General features: G+C 44.0%; 1 protein-coding gene across 2 annotated transcripts in view; it reads right to left on the reverse strand.

Moving 5' to 3' along the window:
• Positions 1-1279: 1279 nt before the first annotated feature.
• Positions 1280-19907, reverse strand: part of YPEL2 (yippee like 2) — a 35485-nt gene continuing 16857 nt past the window's right edge. For both annotated transcript variants that reach the window (XM_075517667.1, XM_075517668.1), the window contains 3 exons: positions 4593-4636; positions 3690-3798; positions 1280-2247 (listed from right to left, as the gene is read on the reverse strand). In XM_075517667.1, coding sequence (XP_075373782.1) covers positions 2158-2247; positions 3690-3798; positions 4593-4636 — 243 coding nt within the window. In that variant the 3' untranslated portion in view covers positions 1280-2157. The remainder of the gene's footprint in view (positions 2248-3689; positions 3799-4592; positions 4637-19907) is intronic.

Here is a 19907-nt window from a genome sequence, read left to right on the forward strand (position 1 = left end):
TGCCAAAGTCAACAAGATAACGGGTACTGCAGAATTTTTGATTTCTACGAGATTTTTATCACTGAAGGGAATGTGGATGATGGAAGCGGAGACGATCAGAAACGAAAGCTGAAGCAACTGTTACACAGCCACAGCAGAAAGGGTGAAGGCAGAAGCCACCTCCTAACAGGCTAGCCACAAACCGAGCCAACTCCATCCACTGCAGGAGCTGCAGCCAGCCTCCATCTCACTCCTCTCTCCAAGGTTGTAAAGAATAGTGGTTCAAGAGAAAAAACAGCCTTTGCTTAGATGGGCCATCAGGTTTGGGTTTCAGCACAAGGACCCAATACATAAGTTCCACCCTGACCCATAAGTAGCATCTCTGCTCACATCCCCTTCATTTAACAGCAAATTACTTTCTCACCACCAGCCCTCCGTCCTGATCCCCACAGCTAACCGAGAGTCTCTCGGGGGTGGGGGCAAGCGACAGCAGATTACAGCTCCAAAGCTTCGGTTTCATAAGGAGTTACAAACCCCTGCACAATACTCTTTCCTTCTGGATTAAAACAGATTTCCCCCAATGGATTAACCTACTTGAAAGAATTCCACAAACAAAAAGAAAATTCACTCAGACAGATAAAACTAATTCGGTTGAATAGTCGAGTTATGCACCAGATACTGGCTGGACTGTTGCAGAGCAAACTTCACATTGTCATTTACGTCTAATGCAGCTGCCCTCTCACACACGATGCCCCTTCCCCACCAACCACCTTGGGAAGGTCCACACTAATTAAAATGAAAAAATTAAAATGGGAAGGACTTGTCCCTTGCAGTTATGATGCCCACATCTACCCCTCCCCTTTAAACTCCAAGGCATAGACAATTTCAGGGGTAGGGGGAAGATGTTTAATTTATTTTTTCTTTCCCATTCCCCCTGTGCCTGCAACAGGCTTCTGGGAGTGGGAAAAGGGGGGAAGGTTTTGGGGAGGATACCTCATGGCTTGAAATATCCACCTGTGCAATACTGCCACAACAGCCAGGCTCCTCTGCTCCCTCCTCTCCCCACTCTCACACCATTTCTCTGCCAGGCTCCAAGAACAGAGCTGATGGCTGGGGCCTGGGATTTCAGAAAAAGATTTTGTAACAGCATTTTCCTACTTGCACTTGCGAAGGATTGGTAAAAGACCCCCAAGGATGCTTAGTGGAGGCCAGGAAATCAAGGGGTACTGTGTTACTAAGTTTGTCCCCATCCTCCTCTACATAATTTCCTCTTTCTTGCCTAGCACACGCCTTTTTTGCCCCCTGTTATATCTTCTAAGCTGCAGCTCCAGCCCCCTTGTGCCTTAAGTGGTTTTCTCCTCCTCTCTGAAGGGCTCAAGAGTCAGGATTTGGTTTCTCCAGCTGTGAGGATGCTCCCCACAGCTGTGCTCTGTTGGGATGTTTGGCCTACCTACCCTGAAACAGCGAGGAAAAGGAGAGGCAGGGAATCTCTCCAGCCTTCAGGTCCCCCCCCGCCCCCCCGGCCAGACAACAAGTTCATAAATGGCAAACAAAACACAGAATTGCGATTAGCTTGCGGGGGGAACTGGTTATGACTTGTCCTCAGCCGGCTTAGACTGAAGCTCCACCCATGGAGCAGCGGTTTTACAATTCGGAGAGAACGCAGCCGTGAGGTATTTTTCTGTCCATTTAGACAAGTAGATAGTTTCAAGCCTTGGTTAACCAGGACTTAAAGGAGAAGTACAGTTTCAACTTCCGATGACTTCCCTTCGGGCCCACTCCCCACCCCCTATCACCTTCTCCTGCCCAAAACTCGGGTCTTCCTCCCGCACCGAGACCTTCTGATAAAATGCCACCACAGAGCCAACTTCAGTTTGTACTTAAACATTCGTCAACATGGAATGGCTGTCGGGCATTCGGTGCATTCTCTTAGCCAACGCCAGAACAGAGAGAGAAGCAGCCAGGGTCAACTCACAAACAGATACAAAGCAAAGAGACAGAGAGACAGAAATTTAGAGGCCAGTCACCAATAAAGATGGAGAAGGGTGTGAAGATGCTCCCAAATTGCAGAGCCTCTAAATGCATGGAACCAAGCGTTCAGTCACTCTCTCACTCTTGGATATAATGTTCGGTTGGATGGCATTCTCTTACACGCTGGTAGGGCTGGGCTCTTTCCATTCAATCCCAGCCATTATCCTTGATCATGTGAGCTAGTTCAATGATGTATTTGCCTTCTTTATACTTCTGGCTGCTTTCAAAAGCGTGTTCCTAAAAAAAAAGGAGAAAGAATGAAATCAAGATGGTATCTGAAGGTAAAGTTGCAGTTACAGATCAGATCCGGGAATGCTGGTACAAGTCTTAGCCTTGTCTACAGAGTAAAACAGTCAAACTGCAGGTCCTCCTGTTGGCTTTCAGGAAAATTACATTGGAAGAATCTTAAATCCTGCTTCTACCTGCCTTTACAGGTAGAAAAAAAAGCACAATTGGCACCATGTAAATGTGCAGCTTTCTGTAGGCCAATAGCAACTGCTCCTTGAACTATGCTTTAGGAATCATTGGCGATAAAATCCACCTCTCTCTAGGGTGGTCTAAGAATTTATTAATGATGGTTAAGAACGCAGAGGTCCTCTGATGAAACATGCTGTAAAATCGCTACCATCGGGAACGAGACGGATTATGGTAAACTTCATGTGGAAATGGAGCGAACGGGCACCGAGGGACAAGAAGGACCCACTCTACACAGATGCGTGCCTGCAGCTACAGAAACACACAGTGCTTCAACACTGCAGAACTGAAGAAGTCAGGGAATCTATGGGATCCCTAAGCAGGAGGGATTCCCGTTATTGAGGCTGCATCCTGAAAAGCGGTTCAGCTCTGCTCAGGTATGCTGTTTGCGTGCATGTAATGCATCTGAAATAATGTAATTTTATTGCTGGAGAAGCTTGGGATTACTGCTATGTTTACGAAATTTTGTATTTTGTTTTACAATAAACTCAATTTATGTACTTAGTGTCCTTCTCCATTTGTGAGATCCATGCTGTGTTTCTGCATGAATTCCTAACGCATCAATTTTTGATGCTTTACTTTTTATAGCCTTTCAACTGATTTATTAAAGAATATTTCTGTCCAGGGGCCACAGATACAATGTATGTTTTGTTTAGACACTGGTCAGAATGTTTTGACAAACAAGTACGCTGCATGCCTCTTGAAGCAGAAATTAGGATGTAGCATAAGCCTTTATTTGAAGGTAACTGAATTTATGAAGAGCAAGAGACAGCAAACAGATAAACTCATGTTCAATAGCATTTCCAGCGGGAAGGACACAGGATTAACAATATATGGATCATTCTATTATTCTGATAACATCTGGGAAAAAAAGACAATATGAACCACAAGACTGATTGAAGTGATCCTCAATTATGTTAAGTATCACTAAGGGATGCCCACCAAAATCAGGCCTACAGTGTATATTCTTAATAAAAAAATACATTAGCCACAAAGAGCTCCCATTCCGAATGGATGCAACAAACACAAGACAGGAGGGAAAATGGAAATGCAGGAAGGAAAAAAGATGTGGCTACAGACCAGAACCCGCATTTCTGGTTCCCAAGTTAATGGTATTTCCACGAGACCACATTACCATACACACACCTTCAGAAAGGGCTGGAGCAAAGATGTCCAGAGGAAAAACAAATGATACTGATACTCACATATTTCCAACCCAGTGTGGTTTTGCAGTTTTCACAGTAAATATCTGCAACCGCATGTAATCCTGTTAGTAACACCCGCTCCTCTGCAGGGCCACAACCCACATTAACTCTGGGGAAAAAGGAGAGATGCTCCCTATTAATATGTCTTTCCACAGCAAGATGCTACAATGAAGCTGACAGCAGTTTTATTGCAGTATTTGAACACAGAAGCAGGAGGTTCAGGATATTGAGTACCACAGCTGTTCCCGAAACAAAGATCTCTTGCAGTTCCTGAACAGAATGAAAAGGTAAACCAGAATTTTTATTCAACTGAAAATTCTATAAAGCTTTTTTGAACGTAAGATTAATAACATTCTAGTAAAATTGCACTAATTATGCATTTGAGAAAGATTTTCATTTTCAAATTGATAAAATGGTACTTTTACTTTCCCAAACGGAAACTTGAAAAATGTAACTGAAATCAGCAGTTCTTCTGAAAGACATCCCAGCAGTGATCTCACCAAAACTATTTTCAGTTATTGGGAAAATTATACTTAATTTTTATGCTAGCTCTAAAAAGTAAGTTTGTATTTAGATATCACTTATTCTCTACATTTACGAAACTTTGACTCTTTGGTCTAACTACATTCCCTGAGAAGAGAATGACTCATCCGTTAGCTCTTATTTCTCAATCTGATGATGAAAAAACCACCTTTTCCTAGCTGCTTATCTGAAACCTCAACATAGAATCAAATATGAATCAGTGCTATTTCCTGCCTCTTTCTCCAACCATTTTCAGCAAGCTCCCAAGTCTTAGGCAGAGGTTTTCTAAAGGAAGACTATCCTTTTGTTTTCTTCTTCATGAGGGTTTTCTTAAATCTATCCTAAGAGAGGCAGAAGTGACACGTACGAAGTAATACTCACACTGAATTGAAGAGGTATGCTCGTCCTTGGCTTCCTTGAAAGGACTGAAAGGCAAGAAAACAAAATTCAGTTGGCTGGTTGATAGAAATAAGGCTAAACCAGGACCTGCCCTCAACGACTGCATTAATGGTAGTTATAGCAACTGTTAGCCAGGGCCTGAGAAACGCACATCGTTACAGTCTTCGAGATGGAAAGAGCACAAAGCAAAATGTCAGGAGGAGATGAGCACTGATGAACAGAGAGGTCTTGTCCTGCAGACAGGAAGGGAGCAGCTGCCTCCAGTTCTAATGCCTGACCATTTCCCAAGGCATACTGGCAGCCCACTGGGAACTTCACCTGATATTACCAGCATTTCCAGTGCCGTACAAGCCCAATGTACTTTTCAAGAGTTAAGCTGTTTTCTCTCTCATATCCCGGCAATGTCTGTTTTCAGTTCTGTTTATGAATTTCACACTACTGCCTCAACCTTACCCAATGCAGCTTGCTGCCAATAATGATTTGAATCTCTTTTCTAAAAACAAGGTGCTCACGGTGGCTTCCCGTTGCACTGCCACAGTTTTGAGACACCGCTGTTGCACTTGCCGGCACATGAATTCCCCTTAGGAAGACTGCACAGATGGATGCTGAACCAAACCGAGAGATTGGGACCTATTTGTGCAAGGTGCTGTGCACACAAATACAACCTCTACTCTAGTGATTTTACAAATGGCCTTAACCTTGCTGAGGTGTCTGCAAGTCTTCATATTCCCACTGATGCTCCCACTCCCACTGGGAGATCTTCAGGACTGGATCTAAACATAGGATGAGATACAACTGGATAGAGATGAACGTGGACAGGAGAGAACCACATAGCAGCAAAAACACACCAGATAATTGCCAGTTGTGGCACATCCTCTCTGCCCCATGTTTCCTCAGGATCTTACAGCATCACCCTGAAAAGGCAGCATTTCGAAGACAGCGGGGCAATGCCAGGGAGGACACTCCAGGTAGCCAGGACACTTCCAAGAGCCAGCAGGCTCCATTTGTGTCAAGTCTGTAACATTACCCTGTGACGGTGCCTCGCTCCCAAGAGCTGGCTCACACGTAGCAAGTGCTACCTGCATTTTTAATGTACTTTGACAAGCACACACTGAATTAAACATTTGGTGCTTATGAGCAAGAGCACAGTTGCTCTCTGCACATGAGTTACCTTATGAGATACCTCAGGGAATGTATGCACTGAGGGGCAAGGAGCTGGGAAAGTCAAAGAGCAGCTTTTCTGGACCATTTAATCCTTTACCTTGCACCTTACCAGGAACCTTGGAATATTTAATGGTTTTCTTAAAACCTCAGCTTCTACAGACAAGCAATGATTTCAGACTAAATACCATTAAAAGGGGGGAGACAGAACTTTGAGAGAAAAGCGAAACATTCAAGGTTTAACATCCCTGGCCCACCAACACTGGTCATGCGTTAGGAGTGACCTGACCCCGGGGCAGCACAAATGTGCTCTCCCTGTGTCACATAAAGCAATCTCTGGGAGGTCCCTGCCCTTCCCAGGTTGTCCCCTTCCACCAGTCCAGCCCTAGGGATGCACCCCTACGCCTGCCCAACCGCTGCCTCACAGAGAAAGCAAAGTCAAAGCCATGCCCAAGAACCAGCAAGCCTGTGGATGGACCTGGACCGTGTTTCTTACATCCACACACATCTGCATTAATCAACTGCCTCCTGCCTCCTCTGCACTGAGGAGGCTGCTGCATGTTTCCAGCTAACGGTCCTAATTCCCAGAGCTGGGGTACCAACCCATTAGCTCCAGCAAATATTTCTTGGGTGCTGCCTGGGTTAACAGCAAGCAGCTCTGTAACAGCCTGTAAGACGTTCTCTCCATCATGAGTCCTGTTCATGTGAACAGCAGAGATGGAAAATTCACTCACCAGCAGGAGAGAACAAACACATTAAAGGCGTGATTTAAAACTGCTCTGACAAGAGAACAAGTACAGCCTGTCACGGTGTCTAGCTTGGTGCCCTTCTTGGCAACAAGGTACTCTCCAGAAGTGGCAAAGGCCTACTGGAAGATCCCCAGTTGCACGAACATACGCAAAAGGCTCCTTACCACAGAGCAGAGGCACCTCTGCGGGCAAACACAATGCCACGGGGCATGCAGGCAGGGAGCCACATCCAGCAATGAAAGCTGCCTGTGAGGTCTGGATGGCAGCAAGGGCTCTGCCAGCTATAAAGTCACTGCCTGGCAAAAGAATTGACTCAGTCTTGGAGGAATAACTGTTCTAAAGCCCAATATTAGTTGCCACCCAGGGCACAGAAGAGCCACTCTGGATTCATAGAGGACGCCTGAGGCACTTGGATATCTCTTTCACTCAGACAAAAGTAGTGCCCTGAGGAATGCCTCTTGTCTTGGGCAAGAATTAAATAGCACACATGGCTCAAGCATATTTGTGTAATTGCATTTATTAGAGAAGCTTCTTTTAATCCTTCTGCAGCACTCAAGTTCTTTATTATTGTTATTGTCAGCTGGCTGATACCCCACATGCCAACTAAGTCTAGCCTGACTGCTACAAAACACACACTGCATTGTTTCAGCATCCTGTGTGGTAAAGTAGGAACCAACACAAAGCTGATGCCCCCCCAGGCCAAAAAGAAGAGTCCAAGCCAGACCCAGGCAACGTTCTACCTTGCTACAGCAAACAGCAGGGGCATTGGCTGTCCATGCTGCAAAAGAAGGATACCAGCCTGGAAGGATGGACTGTGAATGGCGTACAGGGATGAAACAGAAGGTCCCACAGCAACATGTACGCCATCAAAGCAAAATGAAAGCAGACAAAGCTTGCTAATCATCCAGTCCTTCCCAGTAAATACTTTTCCATAAACCCAAAGTGACTAAGTTTGCCAATAACAACCACCATGGGAGCAAAGTTTTTATTGGTACAGAAACAGGATTTTCCATTACTGCTGTACAAAGGCCTGTCTTTAATAAACAACAAAACCAAACCCATCAGCTTTGTGTTTGGGGCTTTCTGGACACTATTCCAGCCCACTCCCAGGGGACAGTGGCATCCTTTCAGAGGTGCCCTTCCTTCCAGCTCAAGCCAGCACTTTAGGGTATCTAAGGGCGGTCACTGAAAAAAAAAAAAAGAAGGAAAAAAAAAAATCACATTAATTATCTCCTGCCCAAGCAGAACTTTTCAACATACCACTGCTCAGCTTTCAGTGCTGCTGCCTGTCCTAATATTCACCCTCCAGCTAGCTAAGGATTTGGCAAATCATATAAAAAGAAGTGAGAAAGGTCTGGAAACTACCTCAAGTTCACCAGTGCATTTGCTCTCTGCAAGACTAAGCTGACTCTATCTTTATAAAGGTAGCACAGGCAGGTTTTATCTGGGTGTTGTAACCTCAACATTTTCTGGAGATGTTCCTTCTCTTCTGGCACTCCAGAAAAATTGGCACATGCTGTAATGGGCACTATGAAATCAGAACAAACAGATCTATTTATACACAAACAGATGTTCTTATCTTTCTTTTTTTTTTTTCCATTTTATTTAAGAAACACACAAAAAGATTTCCACAACATGCTTGGTTTTCCCTGAACAGTGACAGTCAGCAGTAAGACCTACTTTCTGTGCTATGCATTTGCTCTATATAGATTTTCCTGATACACGTTCCAAGGTGTATCTCACACACATCCTTATAAATCCAGACTTCTTATTCTCTAAAACAACAGCTTCTGGCATCACTTTCCAGCTGAAAGAAATGGAAAGGATTTTTTTGTTGTTGTTTCCCACTGAAAGCCCAAGCACATATTTTTTTTCTGCATTGCTAACGCTCAGTGTCTGGCTGGAAACGCATCTGTACACGCCAACAACAAAGCTCTCCCTCCCCATCCTGCCTGAGCCCTCTAAAAAACAATACACGCTTTTGAGATGTGCAATACACAACAGCTTTCTCCCCCTGACTACTCACATTCAAAAACCTTCCCCGTTCCTGGTTGCTCCACTCAGCAGAGAGGCATCTAAAAGCTGCAGGGCCTAAGGAGTGCTGATCTGAGTACCCAGGTGGGAAACCACAAGCCTGGAGTCAGCTATTTGGCTGCAGATCCTCGCCTGCCACGCTGTCTCTCGTTATGGCAGAAGCTCCATGTTAAGATGCCTTTGGCAGCTGCTCTGGTTTAAGAAGTTCCTATCATCCAATTTACAGACACTCATTATGCCCCCTCAGCTGTGCTTGATTCCAAATTAGATCTGTGAAATCATTATTTTTAAAAACAAATATTTGCTGGGGGGTGGGTGGGTTTGAGGGAAATAGTTTTTTCTCCTTGTACCATAGAATGGATCCAGTTTAAAGGGCAATCACACAGACTACTTAATAATCACAGTATGGGGGCAGACACAAGTTGTTCAGAGTAGGAAGTTCTCAAACTAAATTTGCTGGCAAAGAACCACAGTGCAGAATTGCAGCTCTAGTGAGAGACAGTCTGCAGGATAGGGAGTTTGGGTTTCACAGACGCTGTTAAACCAGATCTGCCGCAGAAGGAAGCGTAACACGCAGCCAGCATCTAAGAAGTGCCAGCTCCTTTGTGGCAGACACGTTCTGCTTGCTAGAGATGGACTCGGCCTACAAGACTCACAGCTGAATCCTTATATATTCAACACCCATGACCTTGGGAGCTGTCAGTTTGGTTTAGTCCATTTGTTATATGCTGGCCTCAATCTGAAATGCTGAATCTACCATTCTGTTTGCTCTGAGCAAGATGCACAACTCCTTCAGAGCCTTCTTTAGTGGAGCAACTGCACGCAGACAATGACAGACAGAGAAGGGCTATGCCCCTCCATCACTCCAGCCTGTTTCACATTCCACCTGCCTTCCCACCGCCATCAGACCTTTGCACTTGCACATTCCCATTACTGGTGACTGCTGGAGACACAGAAGGTAATTTTTGTATTCAATCAGTACAGCCAGAGAAAGGCATGAATTCTGAATGTGCTCCAAACACGCCTACACACCATACCCCTTTTCCCTAGTACCTACAGCTTCTCATTCACTGCACAGCCCACTCAGCAGTTCCACACACTGAACAGATGATAGGATTAATACCCCAAGTCTTTGTGATGGCATTCGACAATAGGCTAAACACAAAAAGAGCTGGCTGGAATCATCTGGAAAAATAGGAAGCAGTTGCCAGGACTAAATGGCTACATACTGATGCTTGTTCTCTGCAGACTGCAGCGGAGAAAACCCCCACTTACCTATATCCAGCTGGCAGCCTTTTAAGAAACCAATAAAAGAAAAACGAAAAGGCAACTGGTCCCAAAGAGGTACAAGGGGAAAAAGGAACAGAGTGTGCCCCTCCACACTACGCTCTTGAAAACTACAAATAATTCTCACTGCAAGGATGCAAACAGGAACAGAGGGCCCAAAGCCACCGCCAGAGATCAACGGCAGTCAGCACGTCCTAGGCAATGCGAAATGGTAGCATCAGGAGAAGCCAAATGACCACAGCCATCTGGACTCTTCAAAAAAGGACATGTTTTCTGCGCTTGTGATATCCCCGTTGGGACAGAGCAATAGTGAGTAAGAGAAACAGTATTACGAACTCCTGGATTTAAGAGGCACTGAAGTCTGCGGGAGAAAAAATCATCCAATGGTCTATTCAGAGAGAGCTCCGTTATCACTTATTTCCCACCTACATGTACAACTTTTGTTTTGAAGTGACTACGGTCATTTGCACAACACTGACTGTAAGATTTATCTATCCTTGCTGCTGAGTTAACCCTTAAACATGTAAGGATGAGATGTTATCATAAAATACAATCTGAATAGGGAGAGGAGACCTTTAAGTATGACCAAAGCATGATGTCAATCCAACTGGAGCGCACACAAGTTTGCGTATAAAGATATGCTCCAAAACACAGGCTTTCCTCACACTCCCTGCTCCTTCTAGCACTTAATGCCAATTCCTATCAGCTGCTATTGCACCTAACAACCAACATCAGACAGAAAGCTCTGCCTTAATGGCACCTTTCAAACCCTATTAATTATGGCAACAATGATTTGATTAAAAAGGTAAGTCCTGCAATGTGTTCAGAGGAACCACTATGCCTGGTAACAGCACTAGGTGCATGAAGACTCTAAGAGGAGGTTACTTGTGAGTCACTGCACAGTGGAAAGAAAGTCGGGAGAATTTAACTACAAAAATACCTGCTGCAGATTCTGGGGGCTGCACTAGATAGTGAAAGCCATTTCAACCATCTACTTGCATCATATTCAAGTATTTCCCAAGGGAGCACGAGTTCAATTACTTGGTCCCTGTATCCGCACAGACTACAGAGACCTCCTCAGGGTTCATTAATTCCACCTTGTTCTTCCTCACAGAAGGGACAGTCAATGATCAGATTAAACTGAGATTCAATTTTGCTCTGATTATGCAAGATACAGATCCACGTCAAGGGAACCGGTTACATTATTCCACTTTGTGCACAGATGTGACCTCACCCTGTTCAAACTGTGTTCCTGAGTTTTAATTCAGTTTTAACGTGGGTCCTTAATGCTATTTAAAGCCCAAAGTCGATGTGGAATTAGTGGACCACACTCATCTCTGAAGTAATTCAATTAATTCAGCACGGCCTTATTCCCCAGCAGTTTATGTTGCTGTGCGATTACACAGTGAATAACTATGAGTCTGCCGTGTTTCATCCTAGGAACAGCTACATCTGAGCAGTTTTACACCATGTTTATGTCTCAGGTTATGTAGTCTGTGAGAAGGAAGGTGCACAGACTGGAAAGATGAAAGATGTTACTACATATTTTATTTTTTTTTTTCTGATGGGAGATGTTATTACGATTTTTTATTTTGCCTCCTGGCAGCAGCAGGTGTTCATTCAACCCCCTCGTTCCCTCCACACCCAACACAAGCAGGGGTGAGACATGTTTCTGATAAGAGCCTTTTGTCCTAACAGGAACCAACTCAGCACTTTCACCGCACAGGATAGGTGGGGAGATGCTGCAGCCAGACAGTGCAAAAGGTCTGCACACACACCTGCAAAAATACCAGCAGGCTATCCCGCTGGCATCGCCTCCCATGAAATAAATTCTCTGCTGCTCGGAAAAGGCTGTATGATGACCTCAGGGAAAAGGTAAATTTAATGGAGCAAATTATCAGTGACTGAAGAACCTCACGCTTCTGCTATATCCCACTTTTTTTGGGGGGAAGCATCAATTCCTGCTTTGTGTGCGAGAGGAGAACCTCACCCCTTGGAACTGTTTCACATTGCAAAAGCAACACTGAGTGAACTGGGTCTCAGTCCTCTACCCCCTGTGCCACAACCAGAAGAGACTAAAGGGCAGACTTTCCAAAGAGGCTGAAAGAAGTTAGCTGTCACTGCCAGCTGAAGCCACCTTCAGACCTACTCCAACCTACAGGAGCCCTTCAGCATGCACGCAGCTTTCACATCACAGACTCTGCTGTGCTCTGAAATCCAAGTGTTCCAGTGCCACATGCCAGCCTCCCCCCTCTGATGCTTAAAATACTCAGCTTGGCTCAAAATTCAGGCAAATTTAAGTAATAGTTTAATTTTTTTTTTAAATAAGAACTTAGGTTTTTTGTTGTGTTGTTGTGTTGTTGGTTTTTGGTTGTTTTTTTTTTTTTTTAAGGGATTCTCTCATCTTTTCATGTTTCTAGGAGTTGAAACTAAGAAAAATCAGCACTGTTCACAAGACTCCCAAAAACGCTAAGGAAAAAGTATCTTGAATCACAAGATGATATTCGGCGCACACTCTGCAGCGTTATCTCCGTAACATCAATGCTGCTCAGGAAAATGGAAAACAGGCAGGACTGTACAGATGCCCGTTCCCATCAGAAGCAAGCCATGAAACGCTGCTCTGTCCTGTTCATCGGAGCGGTTCTCGAACACACGTCAGCACAACACGAAGGTGACACCAATGCTCTGATGGAGCTGTGTTGCTCCCAGGCAGATAGGCTGTACAAACTGATTTAAATGGGTCAGGATCCAGGAGCAAATTCCCAGTTATTAATTCATGTGTCAGTATGACTGTCCATTATCACCAGAGGGGAGAACAAGAGATTTCTTTCAAAGGGAAATTTTATATTGCAGTTGCAGAGGAGAGATCTCTTTGGAGGCTTTGCAATTAATGAAGATCAGTATTTAGGGAAATACAAATTGCCTGAAATCAAGGTTTTCGTTTTTCCTCAAGGGCAAAGATTACTACCACAATTTAAGCTACCACTCTGCTAAGCTAAAGCCTGAGCAAAGCTCTGTAAGGCATGTCAAAATTCAGAAAGTAGTTGCAAACTGGTCTGTCCCCTTCTCCCTCCAACATGCCTGGCAGGCACCCCTCCAGCCTTTGACTCAGTTCAAATGCAACGCTGTTAAATCTCATCATGTTATCTTGAGTTCTGTGCTATTCAGCCTTCTTATTAAAGCTCTGGGCTCCTGGACTCTCCTATTTATTTTTAAATGTGTTTCTAGCCCACAGACTTCAAAGAGAAATTTCAAAATGTGAATGCTAAAGGCGCAAACAACTGAAGGCAAATAAAAAAATAGACCAATTTTATTACTTCTATAAAACTTCACAATATTTTGGGGCTTCTCTTGTGATTTTGATGGTCTCTGGTTGCTGCTGCTGCTGCGCTTCAAAACTTGACTTCAAGATTAAAAAGGATGGAAATACTGTGGGAAACAAAGCAGATACAGTATCAGAGTAATTGCTTTTAAAAGTAAACACTGCAGGAGACAGAGACCCCCTTCTCTGGAGGCCAAGCGGGGGGGGGGGGGGGGGTGTTGGGGGGATAGATGTGTGTGACCTAGAGCCCTGCAGCCCCACGAGGGCAGGGAGCACGGGCACTACATCAGGGAGTGACCTCTCCCTTCTCCTGTTCAGCTTCCCTCTGCCAAAGGAAAATCCATTCCTGCGTGAATGCAGCACTAGGCAGACCCGAGGAAGAAGGGCAGCCCAGCTTCTGCAAGCATGGATGGCTGCCACATGCCCACTCTTCAGATCAAGGATTCAAGATCTACCAGAGGCCTTGCACATAGGAAGGGAATTTAGCATAGAGTTCTTTGAGCAGGTCCAGTTTTCTTCGTGTGACATATACGCTTTGTCCACAGTCCTTGCCCTGCCTCTTGCTGCCAGGGAACAAAGTGCTGTATAATACAAATTTACAGTGCAGGTAAAACTCTCCTCTATCTCATGGGAAACCAATCTCTTTTTGAGTGAAGAGTTAAAAGAGACCTAGGCTTTTCTAATAATCTCCACCAACTTCTGGAACTACATATGTATTGACACTAGACTGCTTAATCAGGCAAAAATAAGAGCAAGTGCATTGCCTAAGGAGAATTTAGAACCCCACAGGAAGATGGAGAGGGGAGAAAGGGTAGGGACATGTCTTAGAGATCTGCTTCATTCCCCACATAGAGCACTCCAAACAATAAGCCAAGCTAGCCCACAGAAGCAGCACTGGATTAAAGGGAGGAAGCCACAAATTCATGTACACAGAAAGACCACAGGTTAATTCCTGCTTGACGACAAGTAAAAGACCACTTGCAACAGAAGACTGACATTTACCCAACATTAAACCAAGGAAAACTACCAAGGTATGCCTGCTGGCAAAAGCGATGTTTATTCATATGAAGTGCACCGAGCAACTCCCAGGAGCACTGCCACGAGCCCTGGAAAAGAGCAGGCCATCTCCCACACACAGTGCCTGCAAGGAAACTGTAAGATCCACATTCACTGTATGATCTAGATGACACAGGATGGGAGAAGGAAATGAAAATCTGCATCTTCCAGGTCTTCATGCTGGGCCCCAGGCCATACTGTTGGTTAACCCTGATCCTCCACCTCCACAGCCTCATTCCCAACAGACACCAGCATTCCCTGATCTGCAGGAAGTTCAAGGGAGTTGAGAGGAGTTTGGCATCTCTAGCACTTAAGTCATCAGTGACATCCATCGAACGTAAGCCTTTACATTTTGGTATGTAGAAGGACAATATGGAGAGAAGCACTTTGTTATTTACTGTGAAAAACTACAGAAGATGACAAAGCAGCCCAGTGGTGTCTTTCTGGATACAGAGAGATGAAAAATGCATTTTATTCTAGTGAATCTATAATTGCTACAGCAGGTCTGGGGTTTTTCTCCCGTTTTTGAGTGCTGCTGTCTTCCTGTAGGTTGATGCCAGCTCAAAGCATCAAACAATCAAGTCATTTTAAAATGGAGTGGCAGGGGGGAGGATAAAGCCCTCTCTTTCCACATTAATTATTGCTACTGCATGGGTTTTAGAGATAAACACAAGACAGAATTGGGATGGAAGATGGAAACTGCTAATGCAACAAGTTATTTAATTAGCAGCATAATAGCAACTGTCCACGTATCAGTGGAACACTGTATTCCATTAATACAGCCGCTAAGCTCACAATAGCACCAACGCTGACAATGACAGCAGACTTGCTTTTCAGCAAAAGCAGATCTGTCCAGGGCAGCAGCTCTTCTCTGTCCCTGGGTAAGATCCACTGCAGTGAGATGAAGCCACCACACACACACCTTACTCCTGAGAAGGTTCATCAAAAGTTATCCTTCATTGTTTAATCCGTTGCCTAAATTCTTCTGCATGTTCATCTCTACCATAAAACAAGCGTTGTGGTACTGAAATTTATTTTATTACTGTGGATGTGCCCTCTATGGAAATTGAACAAAAAACATGTGCACCAGAGGACAGGTCTCCAGACACCAGGGTTTCTCAGCCACGCCAGAGTGCAGGACAGGCCCAGCCTCTTACAGATTTGAAGCAGACCACTGTGTACCCATGCCTGCATTTCTCCCCAGCCTCCCCTCTCAGAGCTGGGCTGGAATCAAGGTGTTCATACTTGAGATACTCCATAAGCAGCTAAGCTTAATCTGATTTTAACTCGTCCCTTCCATGGCAATCACTGCTGAAAGGAGAGAGATCACTGGAAATCTTCAAATTCCAGGTTTCAGGTAAAGACATTCTCAGTTCCTACCTTCATTATTACTACTTATTCTGAGAGTTGCAATTTCCACGCAAACACACCAAGTATTTTAAGAGAGGGGACTCTGGGTGGAGTTTCCTTGTGCGCTCGAGCTTCAATCCTTGCCAGTTTCAGTTCTGCTGGCCGAGAAAAACTGTCAGGCCAAACACCTCCGACAGACAAGACGCTGAGGCCCCTTCTCCAGGAGAGGCCAGACTCCTAGAGAGATTTGCTTCTTGCTGGCAGACATAACAGCTCCCCTGAAACAGATGTGAAGCCCTCTGATAGCATTTCCTGCTACTATAAAATGAGACTGCAACAGAAAATATCACAAGAGACTCCTCCTGAGAAGCCAGGGTCTTCTTCCCAAGAGGCAGTAGGTGAAAAAGCCCCCCCCCCGCATGGCCCCCACACTCATGTGCACATATGACTACATTTCAGATTAAACCAGAGGTCTCAGAGTTGTGACACTCCTATCTGTGTTTTTCCTGGGCTCTTTCTTACACCTATAAATCAGATTAAAAGTACACACCTGCATGGCAAGTTCATAGGGCAGTTCAGCCCATCAGCAAGCCATCGAGCCCGCTGGCATTTCCTCCTCTTCCAACTGCAAGGGCCAACAACTGAAACACCCAGTGAACCCAGGAAGGCTCAGACCTGGTCAACTCCGTGCTCCAGTTGCTCAGGATTTGCAGCAGTTGCAGCAAAAACCCTGATGATTCACCGTCCTTCGTCCCTGGCAGTTCCCTGGATAATAAATGGGAACAATATTTTATTTATGCCCAGGTCATCAATTCTAAGACAGAGGAAGCAGCAGATGAAAGGACAGTTATTTCCATAAAGAAAGTGATGGATTAGAAAAATCCATTTTTACCCTGTCCCTCCTCCCTGATAGGGAATTCTAAACCGTTTTGAATTATTACCTTTTTCCTTCTTTTTTGGAACAGAATGAAATATTTTAAAAATCACATAGCAATTAATTGCTGTATAAACACAATTACACAAGGAGGTAAAAATTACCTTGGGCTTTTTCTATTAAACAACCACATCCTGATGAAATAAGAGGCCTGATCCTGACTGTTTTCAGATCCCATTATGGACAGTAGGAACTGAGGGAGCACAGTAACTTGTAGGGTAAGCCCCAGAGGAAGCAATTACACAGGACAGAAAGATCTAATTTAGGTAGCTGTACTATGGAATAGGTATTACAAATACTCATTATGCAGCTCAGATTTCATATCCTGACTTTTTCCTCCAAAGGGCATTTCTGTTTGTTTATTCCCTCTCAAATAAAGGCTTCTCAGAGCTGACGAGAGGTACTCTTGTGACAGCCTTCCACACCCACTCCCCTCTTCCCTGCTGCAACACAGGCCAGCAACAGCAAGGACAGCAAACACCAATCTGTCTAGTAAAGGTGTCCTGGGGATGAGTGCGATTGCAAGAGTTCACCTCTGCCCAATCAATGCTCAATCTCCTGGTCAAGATGCTGAAGGAAAAGGAAAAGGCCATTTAACAACTTTGAGGACACACTGTTCTACCGAGAACTGAAGTCCCCTCAACCTGCATTTAATTTTAAAACTTTGTGGAAGCCAAGAACTACAAGATACCTTACCACAAGTTCACAGCACTGAAATGGGAAGCTAAAAAACTCCAATGACTTCTCACAGAACTGCTTTGCTGTTCATCACTTACAGCTTTAACTCTAGCAATACTTGCAATTAAGAGCAAGCTCTGTATAATACCTAAAAGTGACAATTCATTAGGGAACAAGAGCTGAAAAGCAGGATCCAAGAGCTACTGGACAGCTTCTAGAAATGTGCATAAAATTGATAAACCTGGTGCATAAAGAGCTAACAGCAAATAAATGAACAGAAGCTCACTGCATGATGCTGAGCCAGTAAGACTAATACAATTATGAAATGTGTGCGCTGTAAAGATGTTACCCCTGAGTCTGGAACAACGAGACCAGCTCCATTTCCATTCCTAAAAAGACACTGAAATGCTAAAGATGTAGAAGAGAATCACAAAGATTATATAGAACAGGTAAGAGTAACATTGCACCACGACAAAGTTGAATCCGTTTAGCCTATCAAAAAAAATGATCAAGAGTGACCTTGGCTATTGTAAAACCACATCCTTTTATGGGGAGAAAGAGTAGGTACTACAGATCTATTTCATTAGTAAAAGAAAGAAAATAATGGCCATTGACAGAAAGCACAAGCCAGACAAATCTAAATTCAAAGTCTCCAATTTTTAATAGTAAGGATGATTAACCACTGGAAAAAATGACCAAGGGGAGCAGTGAATTTTCCCTCTTGAAGTCTTCAAATCAAGACTAAATGCTTTTTGTGAAAGATGTGCTGCAATCATGATGAAATCTGCTGGCCCATGCTCTAGAGGAGGTCAGATGTGATAGCTTCTCCTGGTCTTAAAGAGTTCATTACTGTGAAGCTGGGAACTTAAATTCATATTTGGGAAGAAACAAGATCTACTTTTAAAGCAAGAAGAAACCCCATGGAACGAAAAATGGCAAGAACTTTACCCATGAAAAGGGAATACTCGCCTCACCCCCACACACAGTTTTTTTTCCTATGAAGGAAATGCAGGATTTTCACTTGAGTAGTCTTGGACACTTACTAAATGTCTCTTTCCATTAGATTAAAGTTTTGAAACAACCACATCATAATTTTAGGATTACTGTTTTAGCTTGTGTGCATACTCCCCCCACCCTGCAAATAACTTCATGTCTTCAAGGTGAACTGACATACAAACATTGGCTGGTTCACGAGAAGTGAAGCACTAAGAACATTACATGCTGCCTTCCCCACATACTCAGAAAGGAAGAAAGAAAAAAAAAAAAAAAACCCCAGCCCAAGAAGCCCAACAATTGCTGCTTACTTCACCTATACATGGTGCATCAAACTCCTCAAAATAGCTGAATTCATCCACAACTTATCTGACAGCTGGCACCAAAGTTTCAAATTCTTTTAAGATCCCCGAGTTGCAACATGGAGCAAAGTCTGATGCTTTCAGCATGCCATAAAGCTTGCTACGAGGCTGTTGTAGCAACAAGCTCAGGCTCCAGTAGTCTGCTAGCCAGGGAAGCAGCTAGGCCACAATGTTTGGGAGCAAGGTTTGCTTATAAACCTTGCAACTCCTGTCAAAGAAGATATAAAAGAGAGCTTCTAAGTGTTCCCTAGCTAACAATCCAACCCCAACTGAGAAAGTCAGGCATACACAAGTTCTCTATTTTTTCTAAATTCTCTAAGCTGGAGGAGCTGCAGCCTTTTGCATTGAAGGATTTCACATTCATATTCAGTAAGGGTCCTGTGCAGACATCAAAGGAAAATATTAAACTTCCTCGGCAAGCCGTAGGCTAACTTCAGAGGATACATCACTGCATAATGTTTAGCAGTTGGATCACAGTAATTCATGAAAAAAAGAAACTGCAGGACGCCCACAAGACATTCCCTACATATTTCCATAATCAGGGACGTTTCTGCTGAATTACTGTTCACACAGCAAAAAAAGTCAGCAACCAGGGCACTAAGGCGGCTGTGTTTGGCCTGTATCTCTCTGCTCTTGTTCCCATCCTTTTTTACCGGACACCAGGTACATATGAATTCAAACAGGAAAGGCTGACAAAGAGTTTGAATAGCACAGAGTAGGTGGAAACCAGCATCACATCTGCCGCTTTGAGAAAAAGATGCTATTTACACTGCTGAATGTCTATTATGTTAGCTGTTTCCCCAGGCCCCACTAGAAAATGATGCGGAAGGCACATTTCTCAAGAAAAGCCCCTTTATCTCCTTCCTGGAGAGATTTTGCCACCATTGACTATTGAATATGTATTTTTCTTAAACGTTCTAAAAACCATGGGATGTTGTGCCTGGGAAGAATAAATGTAACAAGTATCTTTCGCTTATTTTTTGGCAATTGCAAGGCACTGAAATATGCTTTTTAACTACAGTCGCCTGGCATGGTATTTTTGTTTTTACAGTAAAGCCAAAGAGGATTAGGACACACTGTACTAATTCATAAGAGCAGACAGTACCTGTTCCAAAGCTTTATCTTCCAAGCAGACTGGACAAAACAGCAGCATTTCAATTGTACAGGTGGGGAAAGGAGGAACAAAGACAGTAAGTGACTTACTCAAGGTCACACAGGAATCTGTTGCAGGGCAAGGTTGAGTCCCCAAAGCCTCAGCTCACTTAGGCATTGGAAAAAGCAATGAAACAAGAGTATGTACTAAATTTGGCACAGATTTTTAAATGATGCATTGCTACAAGGGAACAAAAACCTCCACTCATGCTAACCCAG

The sequence above is a fragment of the Mycteria americana genome, chromosome 15 (genome assembly GCF_035582795.1).
Source record: "Mycteria americana isolate JAX WOST 10 ecotype Jacksonville Zoo and Gardens chromosome 15, USCA_MyAme_1.0, whole genome shotgun sequence".
Classification (NCBI taxonomy): domain Eukaryota; kingdom Metazoa; phylum Chordata; class Aves; order Ciconiiformes; family Ciconiidae; genus Mycteria; species Mycteria americana.